This window comes from Nannobrachium achirus (genome assembly GCF_963921795.1).
Source record: "Nannobrachium achirus genome assembly, chromosome: 8".
NCBI classification, from domain to species: Eukaryota; Metazoa; Chordata; class Actinopteri; order Myctophiformes; family Myctophidae; genus Nannobrachium; species Nannobrachium achirus.
This window is the reverse complement of record NC_137817.1, coordinates 2,673,764-2,696,519: the sequence shown is the minus strand read 5'-3', so window position 1 is coordinate 2,696,519 and position 22,756 is coordinate 2,673,764. Positions and strand designations below refer to the sequence as shown.

Genomic DNA, 22,756 nt, shown 5'->3' with positions numbered 1-22,756 from the left:
TATTGAATATAGGTCTCTCTCTCTCTCTCTCTCTCTCTCTCTCTCTCTCTCTCTCTCTCTCTCTCTCCCCCCCCAGACTTTGGCTTCAGTAACCTGTTCTCTCGTGGTCAGCTGTTGAAGACGTGGTGTGGCAGCCCCCCCTACGCTGCTCCAGAGCTGTTTGAGGGGAAGGAGTACGACGGACCCAAAGTAGACATCTGGGTGAGTCCTTTATGCTTGTAGATCTGTTATATAGACTAGACATCTGAGAGAGCCCTTATGACTTCATATCACTGATGCTTGTAGATCTAGTCAGGGGTCTTCAACGTTTTCAGGCCAAGGACCCCTTAGTTGAGAGACGGATGAAGCAGGGACCCCCACAACCTGTTCATAGATTCCATATAGTTTCATCATTTGACAGCACAATCATCAGTGTAGGCCTATTTTTGGATTCATGTCAATTTGTGTTTTCAGTCAATACTTAATAAACTTGACCTTTCACTCTGTACTTAGTCTGCTTTCTTTTTTTCCCCTCTACACCAAACCTCTTTGCCGAAAATAGCCGATCTACAAGCTTGTAGATCTGCTATTTTTGGCTAAAGTTCTCAGAATATGGACACTAGGGTTCAAGTGGTTAATATAAAAAAGGAGAAAAAAGTTTATACCACTCAAAGATTTGGAGGACCCCCTGTAGTAACTCTTGAGGACTCCCTAGGGGTCCGGGACCCCCTGTTGAAGACCCTTGATCTAGTATATAGAGTAGAGTAGACATCTGGGTGAGTCCTTATGTCTTCATATCACTGAACCTCACTGATGCTTGTAGATCAGTTAATAGTATATTGTTCTCAGTCCCAGAATTGTTTTGTCATCAAAGTGAACCTGCTTTTTGTTGAACTTTGCACAACAGAAACATTAAGCTTTGAATTCATTTCCCAGTGGTTTCCTTGCGACTCGCGTCGGTTCAGCAACACTTGCTATTTCCCAGAATTACACCTAGTTTTTATTTGCTTTATTTAACTATAATAATCTCTGTTGGTTCTTCCTTGTCATTCTTCAAATGACAAAACACCCTGTGTGTCCATATCATTCAGACTGGTTTGGGTCGGACTGGTAGTGACCACGGTGTCAATGCATCTGAAATGTTTTAGTTGACTGAATGTGTTAAATATGTATTGATGTGCGTGTCTGTCTCCCTGTGCGTCCCTCAGAGTCTGGGTGTGGTGCTCTATGTGTTGGTGTGTGGCGCTGTGCCCTTCGATGGCAGCACCTTACAGAACCTCCCTAATGTCTAATGTCTCCCTGTCTCCCTGTGCGTGCCTCAGAGTCTGGGTGTGGTGCTCTATGTGTTGGTGTGTGGTGCTCTGCCCTTCGATGGCAGCACCTTACAGAACCTCCCTAATGTCTAATGTCTCCCTGTCTCCCTGTGCGTGCCTCAGAGTCTGGGTGTGGTGCTCTATGTGTTGGTGTGTGGCGCTCTGCCCTTCGATGGCAGCACCTTACAGAACCTCCCTAATGTCTAATGTCTCCCTGTCTCCCTGTGCGTGCCTCAGAGTCTGGGTGTGGTGCTCTATGTGTTGGTGTGTGGCGCTCTGCCCTTCGATGGCAGCACCTTACAGAACCTCCCTAATGTCTAATGTCTCCCTGTCTCCCTGTGCGTCCCTCAGAGTCTGGGTGTGGTGCTCTATGTGTTGGTGTGTGGCGCTCTGCCCTTCGATGGCAGCACCTTACAGAACCTCCCTAATGTCTAATGTCTCCCTGTCTCCCTGTGCGTCCCTCAGAGTCTGGGTGTGGTGCTCTATGTGTTGGTGTGTGGCGCTCTGCCCTTCGATGGCAGCACCTTACAGAACCTCCCTAATGTCTAATGTCTCCCTGTCTCCCTGTGCGTCCCTCAGAGTCTGGGTGTGGTGCTCTATGTGTTGGTGTGTGGCGCTCTGCCCTTCGATGGCAGCACCTTACAGAACCTCCCTAATGTCTAATGTCTCCCTGTCTCCCTGTGCGTCCCTCAGAGTCTGGGTGTGGTGCTCTATGTGTTGGTGTGTGGCGCTCTGCCCTTCGATGGCAGCACCTTACAGAACCTCCCTAATGTCTAATGTCTCCCTGTCTCCCTGTGCGTCCCTCAGAGTCTGGGTGTGGTGCTCTATGTGTTGGTGTGTGGCGCTCTGCCCTTCGATGGCAGCACCTTACAGAACCTCCCTAATGTCTAATGTCTCCCTGTCTCCCTGTGCGTGCCTCAGAGTCTGGGTGTGGTGCTCTATGTGTTGGTGTGTGGCGCTCTGCCCTTCGATGGCAGCACCTTACAGAACCTCCCTAATGTCTAATGTCTCCCTGTCTCCCTGTGCGTCCCTCAGAGTCTGGGTGTGGTGTTGTACGTGTTGGTGTGTGGCGCTCTGCCCTTCGATGGCAGCACCTTACAGAACCTCCCTAATGTCTAATGTCTCCCTGTCTCCCTGTGCGTCCCTCAGAGTCTGGGTGTGGTGTTGTACGTGTTGGTGTGTGGCGCTCTGCCCTTCGATGGCAGCACCTTACAGAACCTCCCTAATGTCTAATGTCTCCCTGTCTCCCTGTGCGTCCCTCAGAGTCTGGGTGTGGTGTTGTACGTGTTGGTGTGTGGCGCTCTGCCCTTCGATGGCAGCACCTTACAGAACCTCCCTAATGTCTAATGTCTCCCTGTCTCCCTGTGCGTCCCTCAGAGTCTGGGTGTGGTGCTCTATGTGTTGGTGTGTGGCGCTCTGCCCTTCGATGGCAGCACCTTACAGAACCTCCCTAATGTCTAATGTCTCCCTGTCTCCCTGTGCGTCCCTCAGAGTCTGGGTGTGGTGCTCTATGTGTTGGTGTGTGGCGCGCTGCCCTTCGATGGCAGCACCTTACAGAACCTCCCTAATGTCTAATGTCTCCCTGTCTCCCTGTGCGTCCCCTCAGAGTCTGGGTGTGGTGCTCTATGTGTTGGTGTGTGGCGCTCTGCCCTTCGATGGCAGCACCTTACAGAACCTCCGCGCCCGCGTCCTCAGTGGGAAGTTCCGCATCCCCTTCTTCATGTCCACAGGTGAGGATCTCTCTCTCTCTGCACCACTGAGGAGTTCACTGTTCTGGGTTAGAAAACTGTAGTCTGGAACAGTGTTGGTTAGGATAGGAATGCATGCACTGCACACCCTGGCGCATGGGTGGGCAACTTTGATGATGGCGAGGGCCACTATGTTTCCACCTTCACTCCAGAGGGCTCTGCGATGTGTTTTGAGCTTGTAGATCTGCTATTTTTGCTTATTTTGAATTGGAATCCTGAATTATTTTTTTTATTATTTTTGAATTGGAATACTGAAATGTAACATTTTGATTTAATTTCAAACGCATTTAGTTAGCCTATATACTCATGTTAACTTCATGAACCTAAATACAATACCTACATTGGACATAAAAGAAATACATTTTAATACTACTATACTAGTCATTAAGCTCAAGCAGGTCATGTTTGGAATTGTAACAGCTGAAATCAATAATATATAGATCAGTGTTTCTCAACCTTTTCAGGCCGTGACCCCCAAAATAATCAAAATGTAACTGGGGACCCCCCCCCCCCCACCCTGACAAGCACTTAAAGTTGAGGCTTTACATTTTGTATAACACGGTTCTATTGTGAAAATAGCACGATAGAACTGTGTTCTATTGTGCTCACAACGCTATTGTGCTCATGTAGATCTGCTATTTTCACAGTTTCTGCCTCTAATATTTGACAATTTGGCCAATGTTTAATTTGTGTGGGGGTACTGCACGGGGTACAGGAGAAAATGGGAATATGTATTTTTCTATTTTAAAGACAAAACATCTCTTTGTGTGAACCTGCTCATCTGTAAATTGTTAAACCAAATCACATCAACACCTTGACCAGTACAACTGTTATTGAATAGAAAGCAATGTTTATTTGCTATTATGTTGTTCTATTTTGAACATATTGGCCTTGGAACTGGACTTTTGACGTAAAGGTTATAAGCAAAAAGCTGTACTCAGGGGAAGGGGGTACTTGGCTTCAGAAACCAGTATAAGGGGTGTTAACTCATACAGTGCCAGGCGACTTTTAGAGCAACTTTCTCACTATGGAGTTCCCTGCCAAGCGACTTTGGGCGACTTTTACTTAGAAAAAAAATTAAATTAAATTAAATCCCAATTAAATCTAGTAAACATGATTTCAATCGCGATTTTGCATGTTCCACCCCCCATACAACCCCATCTTTCAAACATGGCAGCCATTTTTGTTTACATCTGAAGAAAACATTATGGCTGATAAATCATGAATGCCTGAACGGATTTCCAATCTTTTTTTTTTGTTTGAAAGCTGTGAACAGCCTGCACAAACATGGTGCATGATCTGTGCATGGGCGTGCATGATCTGTGCACTATAAATTACATGGGAGACTATGGAGGCTTCTGGCACTAGTGCCACTCGAGGGGCATTTTAAATTGGCAGTAAGTGAGTTAAGTTGGAAATTCACTCTAAATAGTATAGTAGTACCAGTAAGACTCCCTAATCGGGATATAAGCGACCGTAGGTGGCTTATCTCCACAAATAGGGCAAAAATTTGTTTTTCCAAAATCTTCCTGATCCATGTTGATGACATGAGTGTAGACATGCTGTGTAGTGATATTCGTGATTTTAGGGCAAAAACTGTAGGAGCAGTGTCCAAAAATGTGTTTTAAAAATCGGCCTGAAGGTGGCGCTACAATAGGGCCATGTGAGAAATGAGGGGTGGGGTCTCCGCGTTGCCTTGGGGGACGAATAGGTACCGGCCCCGGCTCTCCCGGAGGCTCCTAGCCCGAGTTACGGCATTTTATGTGCGCTGCAGTGGCAGGGGGTCCTCCACTGGGGGGGCCACCACTTTTGCATCCGTTCTGGAGCACCAGGAGTCGGTGGTCCCCGGGAATTCCCTGTGAGCAGCCCCGTTGGGGTGGTCATTTGGTAATTTTTGCACATTTGGTCATTTTTTACATCTGGGGGTCCCCCAGGGACCTGGGGGTCCCTGGGGCTCCGGGGGTCCTTGGAGGTTGTAGTTTGGCAGGCAAGGAGTGTGTGTGTAAAATCTGGCATGGATCGGGTCAACGGGTGCGGAGATATAAGCAGGGAAAAAGTGTGACGTGTGACGTGTGAGCACATTTGGTCATTTTTTACATCTGGGGGTCCCCCAGGGACCTGGGGGTCCCTGGGGCTCCGGGGGTCCTTGGAGGTTGTAGTTTGGCAGTCAAGGAGTGTGTGTGCAAAATTTGGCATGGATGGGGGCAACGGTTGTGGAGATATGAGCAGGGCAAAAGTGTGACTGACTGACTCACTCACAGACAGCCTGTGGAGGTTTTGGTAGTAAATGCGACCTACGGTCGCTAATAGTATAGTAACTATAACTAAAAGCATATGATTCCAGAACGGTGATGTAGATGTCCAAGCGTTTATTTTAGAAGGCAGTAACAGATTATTCCAAGAATAGCGTCCACCATAGCATAAGTCAGTACAGAGAGTCACAGTACAGAGTGCCCATGAGCAGAGCCCTGTCCTCTCCACGGTGCGACAGGCAGGTAACTGTCCTTAACTTCAAGACTACATTGGCTTTACATACAATGTCGAATACACACATCACAGGGGCCTAGACGGACAGCTGTTCAGATCAGGAAGACCAAAGTAAGAGATTTGACACCAAGGAACAGGACATTCATTTGACTTGACAGGAGGCAAAAGGGAGACACAGTGACAGCTGTTGTAGAAGTTAGTCCCACATGTACATATTTTAGCAGACTGCTTATTGTCCAAAATATAGTTTTACAGTTCAGACATACCCTGTGTAGCCTACTAACATAAACAGAAATACATACAAAATGCTGCATGTTTAAACAAAAACTTCCTAGCTATCAAGGAGTACTACAACCAAAAGAGTTTGAGAACCACTGATCTAGGGCACCCCGCGGTCAGCCAGCCTGCACACCAAGTTTGAAGTTGTTCGGTCAGACCCAAGTTATGCCGGGGACAGAGTGTGTTAGAATGTGTCAAGCTATTGAAGCTGTCAATAGAAAACATGTTCAGATGCCTCTTCCATAAACACCCTCATGGTTTTGAGTTCCATATATTTCCAAATAAAAAACAGCCCCCAGGATCCAAAAACCTGCTTGGGGGTCTGATGTCGTTTCGCGTTTCGACCGCCATTCAAATGGACGCAAATAAGTGTCGCCCACATCTTTTAAAAGTTGAATTCAGCTTTCTTAAACAGCTCCCTGCTTTAGCTGGACTCACATGATCAGTCCTATGTGTGTGTGTGTGTGTGTGTGTGTGTGTGTGTGTGTGTGTGTGTGTGTGTGTGTGTGTGTGTGTGCGTGTGCGTGTCAGACTGTGAGTACCTCATCAGACACATGCTGGTCCTGGAGCCCAGCAGAAGGCTGTCCATGGAGCAGATCTGTAAGAACAAGTGGATGAGGCAGGGAGAACCTGACCCCGACTTTGATAGGGTGAGTCTGACCCCTGACCCTTAACCCCTAGACCATAAACCAGGGGTGCCCACACTTTTTTGACGTGAGATCTACTTTTAAAATGACTAGCTCAACATGATCTACCCATCCAACATGTTTAAAATGACTAGTTCAACATGATCTACCCATCCAACATGTTTAAAATGACTAGTTCAACATGATCTACCCATCCAACATGTTTAAAATGACTAGTTCAACATGATCTACCCATCCAACATGTTTAAAATGACTAGTTCAACATGATCTACCCATCCAACATGTTTTAGCTGAGGGCCTGAGGGGGGCTTTGGAATAGCAGCACTGGCGTTACATTTTAGACAAACACACTTACTGTAAGGGGGAAATAAATGGGAAATACTGGGGGAAATGTCTTCATCCCATTCTGTATGGAAGTGGTAGGTTTTGGGGTTCTTAGTAATGCTACTGACTCTTGAACAAAGTGTTGCACTGGGGGTTTGCCTACTTTAGAAGCCATGAAGGGAGCTGACAGGCCCTTCTTGATGTCATATTGACATACAGTATTCTTTTTATATTTGAATGATATATTTTTAGAGGCATGCAGTGACGTCATTACGTGCGCGTCCCGCGTCTCTGACGCATTCACGTTGCCTAGAGACGCATTCACGTCATTGTTCTGGGGTCCCACGGACGCATCGCCTCCATTGGAGTCCACGTTAAAATAATTTACCACGTCGCGAAAAAGAAAAAATATTTTAAAAAGTCCACAGACGCCACCATTGTTCATGGGTGAAGGCATGCTACTTTACCCTACGTTAACACAAATGAAATCTGCGTAGAAAGTCTTAAAACAGACGATAGAACTAACGACAGTGTGTTTTAAATCCACCGACGCCATTTTGTGCGCCCATACATGGTCACAGAATTCAATGGGTGCCTGAGTTTTAGCGTAGCACCGGGCCGCTCTCTGACCATAGTGGCACAGCGTGTTAAGGTGATACAACAAAAAGGGTTCCCCCACAGAACAAGGCACGGCGCAGACACTTGACGTCTCCACACTGCAGCGACATGCGCATTGGCAACGAGCGGTCTCCGAAAAGAATTGCTTTAGTAAACTTGCGTAGTTGCGTTACTGTGAAAATGTACCACAACTGAAAACATCCGACAATAGCCAATGATGTTATTATGATGATCCAACGGCTATGATCTTCGGTTGGAACTTGTGACAGCGTGAGCATCGATCGTCGTCACCTCTCCTCTCCCACACCCCCCACGCTACGCTGTGGACCAGAGCTCCGCTCGCTGCTCTGTCTGCAGGCAGCAAAGGACTGTCACCCTTTCCGTAAAAGCCTTTTTCTGTGTCGTATTAAAAAAAGAATACAGTCGGGAGAGATGTGTAGTATGGTACATGTGTCTTTAGTTCCGACCGCTTAGAAAAGGTAATTGATCGGTTGAAAGAAACTTTATAAGCGTGTTTGAGTTTGTTTCGCCAGCACAGCCACCCTGCCTCTGTGTCTATCTGTAACTCCATGCTGCGCGTTCATGTATGCAGTAGACGCGAACGCGCATTCACGTTCACTGTAGTTGCATTCAACAGCGCAAATTGTTGATGTGAGGTTTAAGAATAAAGAGAAGCAAGGTCTTATTGTCACTACTCTACAGGGACAAGAAGCAAAATGCAATGTTGTGATCGAAGTGATAATAATAATAAGAAAAACTAAGATAAGGGATGATGATGATGATGATAATAATAATAACAATAATAATAAAATAAAATAGAAACGTCAACAGTATAGCCATAGAATAGCTGTATAAAGAATGTGTTCTGTTGCAGACATATGTATATATGTATATAAAATAGCAGCCATAGTAACAGTAATAGTAGTTCCATCAACTACAGTAAGCCTACTACTTGACATGACAATAGCTGAACCACTGTCTTTAGACGGCCTTAATAACCTATTGTGGTGTGTAAAATAGCCTATAGAAAAAAGATAATAATAATAATAATGGTAATAATAAGGGTAGTAATAATACTAATAATAATACATAAAAAAGTATCGAAAACCGTATCGAAAAAGGTATCGTATCGATTCCCAGGTATCGTATCGATTCAGAGGTGAACGATACCCATCCCGACGCGGCGTTGAATTTTTGTGGGACCCATAAAATATCCCCGGGACTCGTCCGAAAGACCCTTCTTGGGTCCCCGGGACTCATTACATTAAAAACCTATTAACATCACTGGGCATGTCATGTGGTCTACCTGCACACCCTTGGTGATCTACTGGTAGATCACCATCTACCTTTTGGGCACCCCTGCCCTAAACCCTAGTGCAGTGTTTCTCAACCACTTTGGTACGCCCCTGAGAAGGGTCAAGTGTGCCCCTTGAAACTGCTTGAAAGCCAGTATTGTATTTATCATTTTAAAAATAATTTAAACCGGTGAAAACAGACGATCTACAAGCACACAACGCCTCGCGGTGCGAGGCGTTGTGTGCTTGTAGATCTGCTGTTTTCACTACTGTTGTGCGACAGCCTTTTATGATGAAGCAGGGCTTTACTTTGTGAAGAAACGTACAAATTTGAAACTTGGGAGATACAAGGTTTCTTCCCGACAGTGAGGATATTTACACCCCCGTATTATGTTGGCGTGACCATGGATTCTTGGGACATGAAAAGTGTGCCCATGCAGAAAAAAGGTTGAGAAACACTGATCTAGTGGATGAGACCAAGTAGAGCCTAGTCTCGCGAGGCCAGACTGTTGCCTCCGCGATTTGGGCAAATGCTCCCGGCATACAGTCTGGTGCATCGATAGAAGAACGATGAGTACCGGTTAAAGCGGAAGTGAAGCCTCCTCGTCACTTCCGCTTCCGTCTCACATCGCACACATTTATCATTATATAAATAAAAATCATATAAGCATGTTTAGCTTGCTGCTTAGCAGAAATGACATTTTAAAATATATTTTCTTGAACGGTAATGCCCGTTTCCATTACCCGCCGTTCGGGAGCTGCTGTTCCAGACTCTATATAGCATTCAGAGATTGTGAAATAGTTGTCTGGCTACGGGAGACTAAGGAGAGCCTGACCCAAGAGGGGAACAGCAAGAGGTGGCAATTCCGCTTTACTTGGACAATAGCCACCCGGCACATGGGCTGTTCACATGGGCTGTTCACATGGGCTGTTCACATGGGCTGTTCGAGTTGCTGAAGTCCGGGAAAAGATACAGTATACTCACGGCTACTCTGGAGAGGCATAGAAAAAGTTTCTATCCTTACGCCATTCGGCTCCTGAATGACGACATGGACATAGACAGACGTCAGAGACTGGGCTACCCTTCACGCGCTTAGGAATGCGCGGGAGGAGGGGCAGTCGCACATGCGCACGCATGCACGTGCGCACACCCATACATGGACATGACGTTAGTTATAGGTTATCTATATGGACACCTAAATGGTTTGGACTGGAAATTAAGTCACTTTTTAGTGGTTGATTATTTTTATTATCTTATCTTCCTAGTCTAGTCCTGTTGTCTTTTATTGATTACTATCTCTGAGCTAACCTGAATACATTTCACTGCTTTTTAGAACTTGTTTTTAAATTGTGACAAATAAAGGTTGATTGATTGATTGATTGATTCCCGTATCCGTGTGACGTAGGTGGATACCTTTTTAGGAGGCGGAGGTAGGGTTGGAGTCTATTCATTTACAATGAGAGAGCGAACATTAACGCAGCCTCTGAACTATTCTGTAGCTCCATGGTCACTGAACTAAATATTGGACCCCATCGTCACAAGACACATAATATCAACAACATGTCATACTAAAGTGGCTTTTATTCAGAGACACAAAAAGGGAGAAAATCAACTTTATTATCGCCCTTTCTTTGTCCCAGCAACACACTCTCACAGGATCTATAGCACCAGTAACCAGGACCAGCAGAACTTAATTCGGGCCTTGCAGGGTTAATTGATTAAATTAAATAACAATACATTGTTTTATAGGGAGTGATGTATGTACTGTATATATTATGCAAAATGATTTTTCTAAAATATTTTAGCAAAGTTTCCCCCGTGTTTTAACTCTTTTACTGACATTTAGGATGTTTATAGTCTGCTCACGGCCATCAGAGTAGTTTACTTTTGCAATTTTATAGAGTAATAACCATCCATTATGGGAGCCGCCATTACGAAGCGATAGGCTCTCCCTTCTCTCTGGGTTGCTCCAGTTTTCAGACATAGAAATAGAGAAAGTAGATCCAGGCTGAAAAAAATTACCAGAAAAGTGATCCTGCCGCCATTATTGTTCATGTGTGCTCAAGATTTGAGACTAGCGTTACTGGAGCTGCTGCAGACACCCGCACCACTCCCCATCTGCTCAGACAGGCACTTGGTATGGCAGCGTTGCAGCGTGAAAAAAGAAACGAGCGTTCGTTGGGCGGAAAAAGAGTTGACTCTTCTCCCTCTGCCTCTCCCTCTGTCTCTCTGTCTGTCTCACTCTCTCTCTCTCTCTCTCTCTCTCTCTCTCTCTCCCTCTCTCTCTCTCTCTCTCTATGTCTCTCTCTCTATGTCTCTCTCTCTCTCTAGTTAATATCAGAGTGTGAGCAGGTGAAGACAGACAGAGAGACAGAGCTCATCAATGAACAGGTGTTGATGGCCATGTCTGAGATGGGCCTGGACCGAGAGCGCACCCTGCAGGTCAGATACAGTACACACACACACACACAGGCATGAGAGAGAGACTGTTTGGTAAAAACAAATCGGACCAACAAACCTGCCTTGCCACTGCATGTCAGAAAGCAGCAGCTGTTTGACCGTGATGCTCATCACAGGACATATTTTTTCTTTTTGTTCATGAACTAAAATGAAGACAGATTTTAGCCCAGTCTTTATTTTGTAGTTCTACATTTTCGTCTCCTCTTTATTCCTCAATGAAATTGTGAACTGCTGTGGGCGTTGGGCACTGCATGGGACACCACGGCCACTGTGGCCATTTTGAGCATGTCATTTTTCGAGGGGCACACGGCCAAAGAGAGGGGCAACGAGGCCGTCGTGAAATTCCTGCCCTGCTCAGAACAGAAAAATAACAATCGCGGCCATCAGTGCTTTTGTAACGGCCGGTAGAGAAGGCTGCATTTTTTTTTTTTTTACTTTGTTTTTTTTATTTTTGTATATAGTAAACAGGTCAACTTGGGCAGCAGAGATACAGAAAATAAAAAATTACAATGCAACAATTTTTAAACACTCATTATGTTACGGTTCATACAGTCCATGTGTGAGAGGTCTTATTCCATCACAACTTCAGTCCGTTATAAAGTCCTCATTCTGATCCTCCAGAAACTACTGGTGTGCCTGTTAACAGACTTTCCAACGTCACATTCCCCGTCCCAGCAACATGCTGGACAGGTCTCCAGATACAACGGTGGAATAGATAGTAAAATAAAACAAAAAAGTTGGGTAGATATGAGATGTACAAGGGAATAAACTAAAAACATGACAGGGGTAGAAATATAACACATTCAGGTACACAGATTGTCTCACAGAATATCCAGAATATCCATTTTCATGTAAAGTATCGATTTTAGCCAGTATTTATAAAACTTCTCCAAGCACAGCCTTACAGAAAAAGTAAGTTTTTCCATTTCATAAATGCTTCGTACAATGGCTGTCCACTCTTCCCTTGTTGGTGGTTCTTTGTCTAACCATTTTCGGGTTATTGCCTTCTTACCGGCTACCAATAATATTTTGAGGAGGTATTTGTCTGCTGTGCTGGGATCGGTTGGTATATTACACAAGTAAATGTTGGTGAAGTTACATTCTGTCTCAAATCCCATTATTGTGTTGATATCGGATATGATCTCTTGCCAGTATGTTAGGATTATTGGGCAATCCCAGAATACGTGAAAGTGGTCAGCCATTGTATTATTACATTTCCTCCAACAGACCCCAGATTCCGGAGTACCATTCTGTACATATTTTATTCTTGGAGTAATAAAGAATCTAATCATATTTTTCCATGAAAACTCTCTCCAAATGCCAGAGCTAGAGGTGGTGGACATTACATTACATATATTCAACCAATCGTCCTCCTCCAAAGTCATACCTGCCTCTTTTTCCCACTTAGTTTTGACATAAAGGGTGGAGTGATTCCCTGCCGTCTGTATACTCGAGTAGATTCTTGATATTAACCTTTTGGTGGTGTTGCCCTTGTAGGCATCAATGACAATATTGATGAGATCTGAAAATATCTGTAACGATCTTGTTTTCCTAAGTTGTGCTTATCAATTAGATATTGAAAATCTTTCATACCTTTAGTAGATGAGATCGAGCTGTATGTTGTAATACCGTACCCGATCCATTGTTTGAATTTATAATCTAGCCGTGCTGGTGCGAAGTCTCTATCGTATGCCACCCACTTCAAAAGCCTTAACTCTCTTTCTATGTTTTGCCTTTTACATTCCTTAAACCAGATGTTTAGGGGAACCTTTGTCCAATCGCTTAGTTCTTTTGCATGCATTTTCATGAGGGTTTTATCAGCCAAAACGGCTTGAAGTGGGACATCCAGTTGATCTAATTCTATGTCCTTCCACTTGGCCTCGTATTCGTCATTACACCAGCAGACTAGATATCTCAATTGAGCCGCTTTATAGTAGCCTTCCAAGCAGGGTAGAGATAAGCCCCCCTCATCTTTCGGTAGTTGTAGAGAAGGCTGCATTTTAAACATGAACATGTGTGTGGGCATCCAATGTGTAAAACACAGTTTCACATTCTTTATATAGATTTATATTCACACAGCTTCCATAACAGCATGCTAACTTTCTGGGAATAGAAAGCCTGTGGTTTCTGTTAGCCTGGATTCCCCATCCATGATGATCTACAATCCTGGTGGGACGAATCATTCCGTTCACCGTTCATAGCGCGATCATTCCGTGCAAAACACTATCGCAGGAGTGTTTAAGGCAGTGTTCCCCAAATGGGGTACTGCAGGGGGTACTTGAGAAATTGCCCCCAAAAAAGAAAAATAGTAGTGTAGCGCGACCACGGCAACAACCGGGAGGCAAACCCGGGCCGCTACTTTACAGGGCGCGTACGTTAACCAGTCAGCCAAAGAGCCAGGCACGTTGGCGAGTGACCAACGCACTACCCCGGAGCCTACAGTAGGACTATAAATCACTGTTATGTTTAATGATGACACTTGGAGAAACGTGTTGTGAGCCTGATAGTTGCTAAGCCACATTATTGTACCAGGCAGCTGGGATGTGTTTGAATGTAAGTTATTGACCTGAAGACTGGACTGAAATATTATGGCTGATGTTGAAAATACATTTGTTCAGGAGGCACCATTTGAAACTCTCACTCCCTTTCTTATTTGTGATGGTTTAATTGCAGTTTTATAAGGAAAACGTTTTTGTCGGGTAAAGGGGGTGTTTGGATTCAAAAATCTCGGAAATCTTGAGCCAAAAAAAGATTGAGAAACACTGGTTTGAGGAAACAGTTTAAGGAAATTAACTGATCGTTGCGATTCATTCTTATGAACGGATCACTCATGAACTACACATCACTAATCTACAAGTCTATTGTTTCCGTCTCTCTCCTCCATACAGTACAGAGGATATACAAGACTATAGTTTCCTCCATACAGTACAGATGTTCTATAGATCTGTTGTTTTCTCCATACAGTACAGATGTTCTATAGATCTGTTGTTTCGTCCCTACAGTCTCTTCACACGGACGCGTACGACAACTACAGCGCCATCTACAGTCTGCTGGCCGACCGCCTCAAGAAACACAAGACGCTCCGCGTGGCCCCGCCCACACCTCGCCCCATTGGCTATCCCCTCAACGCTGTACAGGTAAGGCCCGCCCACACTCCGTCCCCATTGGCTATACATAATAGGAACACACGACCGCCTACAAATTCACACCCACAAGCGAGACAGCGGCCCCACGTCGGGTAAGGCTGAACGGTGTACTGCAGCTGTCAATGCGATCCTTATGAGAGGCATCGTAAAATACAGTAATTTCACTGGTTGAATACAGAGGTTGTAGGGATTTTATTTGTGTTCTAATAATTTGTCTAATTTGTTTGATTTTCTTTTTTTTTATGTGATATAACTGCCATCGCAATATACAACCCACAACCTACCATAATATACTTCATCAGTGAGTTAAAAGTGCTATCATTGGAAATCTTAACTGTACTGCTGCCGTTGACAGTCCTCACCGTCATTGAAAGGGTTAAAACCATGGCGCCGTTGACGGCGAGGACTGTCAATCTTACTGTATTTACTGTAAAGGTATAATTACTTACAGTACGTCGCTCCGCTCCCGCCCGCATCGGTAATGTCCGCGATTTGTTTACAACGCATGTCGGGCGTGCACACAAAGTGAACGTCCTCCATAGTAAATCCATTGAGAGGCCCATAAAGAGACTTCATTTACTCCAAAAGAGACATTTTGAGCCAAAGGATAGCCTGTATAATGTAAACAAAAGACTCGGCTGGGCGCATCCATGTTTCTCTTCTGGGCTCACACTGTCATGTGACTAGATGACGTAATCGTTGCCGTCAAGTGATAATCCAAAAAAACAAAAACAACCCCCTTCCGGCCCTTCAAAATAATAGCGGCAGCCTATGGAGGAAACGGCGCGGCACCGAGGCACCAAGCAAACTTCAGATTAAAAGGCAGTAATTGTGTTAAGTTTAAGTGGCCGCATGGTACACACGGCATGGACGCATCCCTTGAGCTTGTCTCTCATAATTAGGCTATTTATTTTTGCGCATCTTGCTTCTTCCAAACTGAGTCTTGCAAGTTATTTTTGGATTACCGGTAATACTAACCTGGGGAATTCACTCTGTAGTTGAAAATGACATAATCTTCAAAGTCGGCGCTCATAAATGATACAGGATACAGATAGTTCTCTGTGACATACTGTAGCCTACCGTATCTCTGGTGGATGAAAAGGTTATTTACAGGTTAGAGAACCCCTGGTATATAATAACCATACATACAGTATTATACAGTATTATGTAACCCTAATATACAGTACACTACGGTAAGGTGTTGTGATCTCACAGCGAGAGACTCTCAGTCCACATCAACACAGAGAGAGAGACAGTGATGTCCCCCAACCCATATCTGTCACTCATACTGTTTTAAGAAGATTGTAGACCTGTTAAATCTCTGTGTGCGTGTGTGTGTGTGTGTGTGTGTGTGTGTGTGTGTGTGTGTGTGTGTGTGTGTGTGTGTGTGTGTGTGTGTGTGTGTGTGTGTGTGTGTGTGTGTGTGTGTGTGTGTGTGTGTGTGTGTGTGTGTGCGTGCGTGCGTGTGTGTACGTGCAGACGGATCAACAGGGTAATCCAGTCAGCATGACCGTCCCTCAAGTTCAACTCATTAACCCTGAGAACCAGATTGTAGAGGTGAGTTACACGCACACACACGCGCACACACACACACACACACACACACACACACACACACTGTGATTGTACGTCACACCTCTGATGTTGCACTGTTTACCAGGTGACTTGTTGTCACTGAGATAGGCTAAATTAGTCAGAACCAGTGTTGATTCCGCCGACTACCTTTTTTCACTGACGAAAACGGAATAAAAACTAACGCGAGGTCGCGCTGAGAGACCACACGAGACTGTCACAGTATGTCCATATATGGGCATTCCCAGATATGGGCTTAATACTGATAACCAGGGATCTCCATAGATGGGCATAAAAGGGACGAGGACGGCCATATATGGAGTGTGACATGAGGGCTGACTGACAGACGTGGAGGTTTTGGTAATAACTGTTCCCTACCATCACAATAAGGGCTATTCTAGGATGACATAACATATTGACAATTTGGTCAACAAATACAAAACTAGACTAAAATGTCAGTGAGGGATTAATGGAGAGGAGATCCAGTAGAACTAAACGACAAGTCATTTTATGTTTGGTTGTGCTCTGAAAATGGCAGATATATAGGATATTTTCAGCATGTAAAATGAACCATTGCGACGCCATCAAGGCACCACCAAAATACATTTTAGTCGACGAAATCAACTAGTTGACAAAAATTAGACTTAACACTAAAACATTTCAGATGACTAAAATATGACTAAAACTAAATGGACTGTAATTCAAAAGACTATGATAAAAATTAAATCAAATTTAGCCGTCAAAACCAACACTGCTCAGAACACATTGTAGTGAATATATAAGTCACCTCTCCAAATGAACACTGACCACTATGTACAGAATGGTTCACTGACTGGCTCACACATTACACACACACTGCCAAGTGCTGTTATGAAGTGCATGTGTCGTTACTGTCCTCTGCTGGATGTAGATTGTAGACCTTGTATGTCCAAAGCAGGGGTGGGCAACTTTGATGATGGAAAGGGCCACTATATTTTCACATTCACTCCAGAGGGCCACAATGCATATGCAGTCAAAAATAGCAAAAATAGCAGATCTACAAGCTCAAAACGTGTCGCAGTGCGACACGTTTTGAGCTTGTTGCTGTTTTTGAATTGGAATCCTTAAAAGTACCAATTTCATTTAATTTCAAATGCATTTACTGTATATGTTCTTCCTATGTTAACTTTGTGAACTTAAATACAAATATATTGGACATAATACTTGTACTAGTCAATAAGCTACTAATATAGACTGAAGGAACTAAAGCGAATCATGTTTGCATGGTTGGAAATGGCTGAAATCAATAATATATCAGTATTCTGCTATTAACCTGTGGGCCGCATTAAGTGAAGGTGGGGGCCGCATGTGGCCCCCAGGCCGCCAGTTGCCCATGTATGGTCCAAAGGAAGCGTCCTAGTAATGAATGTTCAATGAAAGGCGGTCCAATATTTGGGACGCATGGAGAAGTTGACGGGCGCAGAGGAGAGCGAGCGCCGTCCCGTGACATTCTCGCACGCGGGCAGCAAGAGCTGGATTGTGTCCATCTTTGTGAATATCGCCCGGCGTTTACTCGCGGAGCGATTGTGTTTGTGTCTCCACCGCGGCGCGATCCTCGCTGATCCAAGCGAGAACGCCCGCGTCAACCGGCGTACGTCTGAATGGAGATTTAGTGATCAGAGTATTATGTAAGAGTTTTGGGGGCTTTTATGCCTTTATTGATGGTACAGTAGACCGACAGGAAATAGGGAGAGAGATGAGTCGTCAGGATTGGGATTCAAACCCGCGACACGCTGTCCGGCATCAGAGCCTATATATGCTCCTGGACAGCGGGCCACATAGTAGTTATTATTCAGTCACAACTTGCCGGTGTTGTTAATATTTGTCAACACTGGCGAACACGAATTATATTAGGCATGTTTATGTCACAGCTTTGAGCTTTCATAACTGTAATTTTGTAATGTTATTGATTCTGTACTGGTTTAGATTAGAGCCTCATGCATGTCCTTTTAGTAATAGATAGGTTAACAGTAGGTAGACCTAACCAGAAACTGGGGTCGCAAAATAAACCCCACATGCAATGCAACGCTTTCATGGTTTTATTATAACTTGACAGTTTATTGTATTGTCCCTGTCAGATAAACATAGGCCTAAATAAAGATTAAAACAACTTTAGTTTGACGCTCTGGTACAAAGTATCTGGTACAAGTATCTCTGGTACAAAGTATCTGGTACAAGTATCTCTGGTACAAGTATCTCTGGTACAAGTATCTCTGGTACAAGTATCTCTGGTACAAGTATCTCTGGTACAAAGTATCTGGTACAAGTATCTCTGGTACAAGTATCTCTGGTACAAGTATCTCTGGTACAAGTATCTCTGGTACAAGTATCTGGTACAAGTATCTCTGGTACAAGTATCTCTGGTACAAGTATCTCTGGTACAAGTATCTCTGGTACAAGTATCTCTGGTACAAGTATCTCTGGTACAAGTATCGGGATTAATTTATGAAACAAAAGTATTAGGCATTCATTTATGAAAAAAACAACACAAAACAAAATAGTTGAAACATGGAGATATAAGGTTTCAATCCGACAGCAACGTATAATTAAGTGTTTGTGAGTCTGTTATTAAGTGTGTGTGTGTGTGTGTGTGTGTGTGTGTGTGTGTGTGTGTGTGTGTGTGTGTGTGTGTGTGTGTGTGTGTGTGTGTGTGTGTGTGTGTGTGTGTGTGTGTGTGTGTGTGTGTGTGTGTGTGTGTGTGTGTGTGTTGCAGCCTGAAGGCAGCATGGCGCTGGACAGTGACGAGGGGGAGGAGCCATCTCCTGAGGCCATGGCTCGTTATCTCTCCATGAGGAGACACACTGTAGGAGTACCTGACCCCAGGTAACACCCTGTAGATGTACCTGACCCCAGGTAACACCCTGTAGATGTACCTGACCCCAGGTAACACCCTGTAGATGTACCTGACCCCAGGTAACACCCTGTAGTTGTACCTGACCCCCAGGTAACACCCTGTAGATGTACCTGACCCCAGGTAACACCCTGTAGATGTACCTGACCCCAGGTAACACCCTGTAGATGTACCTGACCCCCTGACCCCAGGTAACACCCTGTAGATGTACCTGACCCCAGGTAACACCCTGTAGATGTACCTGACCCCAGGTAACACCCTGTAGATGTACCTGACCCCCTGACCCCAGGTAACACCCTGTAGATGTACCTGACCCCAGGTAACACACTGTAGATGTACCTGACCCCAGGTAACACCCTGTAGATGTACCTGACCCCCTGACCCCAGGTAACACCCTGTAGATGTACCTGACCCCCTGACCCCAGGTAACACACTGTAGATGTACCTGCCCCCAGGTAACACCCTGTAGATGTACCTGACCCCAGGTAACACCCTGTAGATGTACCTGACCCCAGGTAACACCCTGTAGATGTACCTGACCCCAGGTAACACCCTGTAGATGTACCTGACCCCAGGTAACACCCTGTAGATGTACCTGACCCTAGGTAACACACACACACACACACACACACACACACACACACACACACTCTGGGTTGAAAGTGTGAGCTGGAAACCCAATCATTTTTGATGATGGCCTTGGATAGGCTCTTCACATGCAGTATTGTAATGATTCCATGAAGTTTAATCCCGGAGGCAGAGACAAGGCTTTATTATCCAACTTGATCTGAAACATATTAATAACAACTGACTGTGATTCTGTGGCTTGGAGGGCACGGCAAACTGGCAAGCAGCATCTGTGTTTATATTATAACTGATATGTGCCCGCCTCACCATGGGTGAGTGGGGCACAGAAGCAGCCCTAGCAGCAGCAAACTATATTTTGTCCATTATAAAACGATGCATACAATGTGCCCTTATAAATCTAATTAATGCTCAATCCAATGGATAACTGCAGAGTGGCGACAGTCAAAAACAGAATGTAGTTGTAAAGAAGTATCATTGTTCTATAATGATTAATGAAGACAGAATGCACTTGTCCATCGGGGCAACCTGAAAGCAAACTCCACTTGCCCAAATGTTTTATTTACTTGCCACGGGCAGTTGGGCAACCGTTAGCGCCACCCCCTTTAACCCCTGTACCCCCCCCCCCCCCTCAGGGCAGACATGCAGGAGGACCTACAGAAGTTGTCTTTAACCCCTGTACCCCCCCCCCCCCCCCCCCCTCAGGGCAGACATGCAGGAGGACCTACAGAAGTTGTCTTTAACCCCTGTACCCCCCCCCCCCCCCCCTCAGGGCAGACATGCAGGAGGACCTACAGAAGTTGTCTTTAACCCCTGTACCCCCCCCCCCCCCGGAGGACCTACAGAAGTTGTCTTTAACCCCTGTACCCCCCCCCCCCCCCTCAGGGCAGACATGCAGGAGGACCTACAGAAGTTGTCTTTAACCCCTGTACCCCCCCCCCCCCCCCCCTCAGGGCAGACATGCAGGAGGACCTACAGAAGTTGTCTTTAACCCCTGTACCCCCCCCCCCCCCTCTCAGGGCAGACATGCAGGAGGACCTACAGAAGTTGTCTTTAACCCCTGTACCCCCCCCCCCCCTCCCCCCTCAGGGCAGACATGCAGGAGGACCTACAGAAGTTGTCTTTAACCCCTGTACCCCCCCCCCCCCCTCAGGGCAGACATGCAGGAGGACCTACAGAAGTTGTCTTTAACCCCTGTACCCCCCCCCCCCCCCCCCTCAGGGCAGACATGCAGGAGGACCTACAGAAGTTGTCTTTAACCCCTGTACCCCCCCCCCCCCCCCCCCTCAGGGCAGACATGCAGGAGGACCTACAGAAGTTGTCTTTAACCCCTGTACCCCCCCCCCCCCCTCAGGGCAGACATGCAGGAGGACCTACAGAAGTTGTCTTTAACCCCTGTACCCCCCCCCCCCCCCCCCCTCAGGGCAGACATGCAGGAGGACCTACAGAAGTTGTCTTTAACCCCTGTACCCCCCCCCCCCCCCTCTCAGGGCAGACATGCAGGAGGACCTACAGAAGTTGTCTTTAACCCCTGTACCCCCCCCCCCCCCCTCAGGGCAGACATGCAGGAGGACCTACAGAAGTTGTCTTTAACCCCTGTACCCCCCCCCCCCCCCCCCCTCAGGGCAGACATGCAGGAGGACCTACAGAAGTTGTCTTTAACCCCTGTACCCCCCCCCCCCCTCTCAGGGCAGACATGCAGGAGGACCTACAGAAGTTGTCTTTAACCCCTGTACCCCCCCCCCCCCTCCCCCCTCAGGGCAGACATGCAGGAGGACCTACAGAAGTTGTCTTTAACCCCTGTACCCCCCCCCCCCCCCCCTCAGGGCAGACATGCAGGAGGACCTACAGAAGTTGTCTTTAACCCCTGTACCCCCCCCCCCCCCCCCCCCCCTCAGGGCAGACATGCAGGAGGACCTACAGAAGTTGTCTTTAACCCCTGTACCCCCCCCCCCCCCCCCTCAGGGCAGACATGCAGGAGGACCTACAGAAGTTGTCTTTAACCCCTGTACCCCCCCCCCCCCCCCCTCAGGGCAGACATGCAGGAGGACCTACAGAAGTTGTCTTTAACCCCTGTACCCCCCCCCCCCCCCCTCAGGGCAGACATGCAGGAGGACCTACAGAAGTTGTCTTTAACCCCTGTACCCCCCCCCCCCCCCCTCAGGGCAGACATGCAGGAGGACCTACAGAAGTTGTCTTTAACCCCTGTACCACCCCCCCCCCCCCCCCCCTCAGGGCAGACATGCAGGAGGACCTACCGAAGTTGCCCCCGGGGTTCGGGCGCGGTGCGGGCGTCCCCCAGCCCCCCTTCCCCCTGCCCCCCTTCACCCCCACCATGGGTCACATGACCACCCTGATGCCCACACAGAGCCTGCAGCCCACCCAGCAGCTGGAGTACAAGGTAATCTGAGTACTTTTACTCACTACTCACTGGAGTACAAGGTCATCTGAGTACTTTTACTGAGTACAATGGTCCGAATGGTTCTCTCCTGAAAAGGGGACTGGTGTGATGTCACACCAGGGCCCATGTCCAAGGGGGCGGTACTTTTTGGGAGGCTATATTCCATTGAGACTATACTGTATCCACAAGTTTCCGCGGGAGTTTACTGGAGACCATCGGGACCAAACTTCCGGGTTTAACAGCAGACATACAAGCTCACGTCGCGTCGCAGATGCAACCCGTTGTGAGCTTGTAAATCGGCGCCGGAAGCTCGGTACAGACGTCTGCGCAATGCACTATGGGGCGTTGGAAACTCGTGGATATATAATAGGTGGAACCCTAATCCTAACCATACAGAGAAGATTAACATGGTGCCTTGCTAAAATTGGAACGATACCGAAAAGATTAGCATGGTGCCATGGTATCTTTTCTGTATTGTTCCAATTTTAGCCCAAAGACAGCTGCCAATAAGTTTTCCAACAAAGGGCATTTGGGTATTGCTTCTGAAATGGCTCGGAATTAGAGACAGACAGAACATGAGATTCCAATATCCGAGTGGTTGTTTAGGCTAAAACCTGTATAAAACCGTGTTATGGACCAATATTTATATAACCTATATATTTTTTAAAAGCATGGCCCCTTTAATGAAAATGTATATCATTTTCATTCAACTTTCTGATGTGCACAAATGTTTGACATTCATGCTAGAGCTTTAAACTTCCCATCCCACTGTTCAGCCCTGCTTTAACTATTGAAAAATAGCAGATATACGAGCTTGTAGATCTGCTATTTTAGAAAAATCTTGAAAATTTGAATTTTGACCCGATTCTATAAGTGTCTTTTGAATCCTAAGGTTTTTTGAAAAACCTGTGTTTTTATGTCAGCAATCTGGCCAGCCATCGTCAAAGAAAAGGTACTTTTCACTCAACTGGAGCTCAGTTAGTCTGTTATTGAGAGACTACTGTGTCAGTG

General features: G+C 46.0%; 1 protein-coding gene across 1 annotated transcript in view; it reads left to right on the top strand.

Moving 5' to 3' along the window:
* sik3 (SIK family kinase 3) overlaps positions 1 to 22,756 on the top strand; it is a 144,694-nt gene that overhangs the window by 58,933 nt on the left and 63,005 nt on the right. Inside the window, exons 5-12 of the mRNA XM_080732189.1 lie at positions 77 to 201; positions 2,899 to 3,022; positions 6,338 to 6,456; positions 11,023 to 11,133; positions 14,154 to 14,288; positions 15,777 to 15,854; positions 18,622 to 18,731; positions 21,580 to 21,745. Coding sequence (XP_080588315.1) covers positions 77 to 201; positions 2,899 to 3,022; positions 6,338 to 6,456; positions 11,023 to 11,133; positions 14,154 to 14,288; positions 15,777 to 15,854; positions 18,622 to 18,731; positions 21,580 to 21,745 — 968 coding nt within the window. The remainder of the gene's footprint in view (positions 1 to 76; positions 202 to 2,898; positions 3,023 to 6,337; positions 6,457 to 11,022; positions 11,134 to 14,153; positions 14,289 to 15,776; positions 15,855 to 18,621; positions 18,732 to 21,579; positions 21,746 to 22,756) is intronic.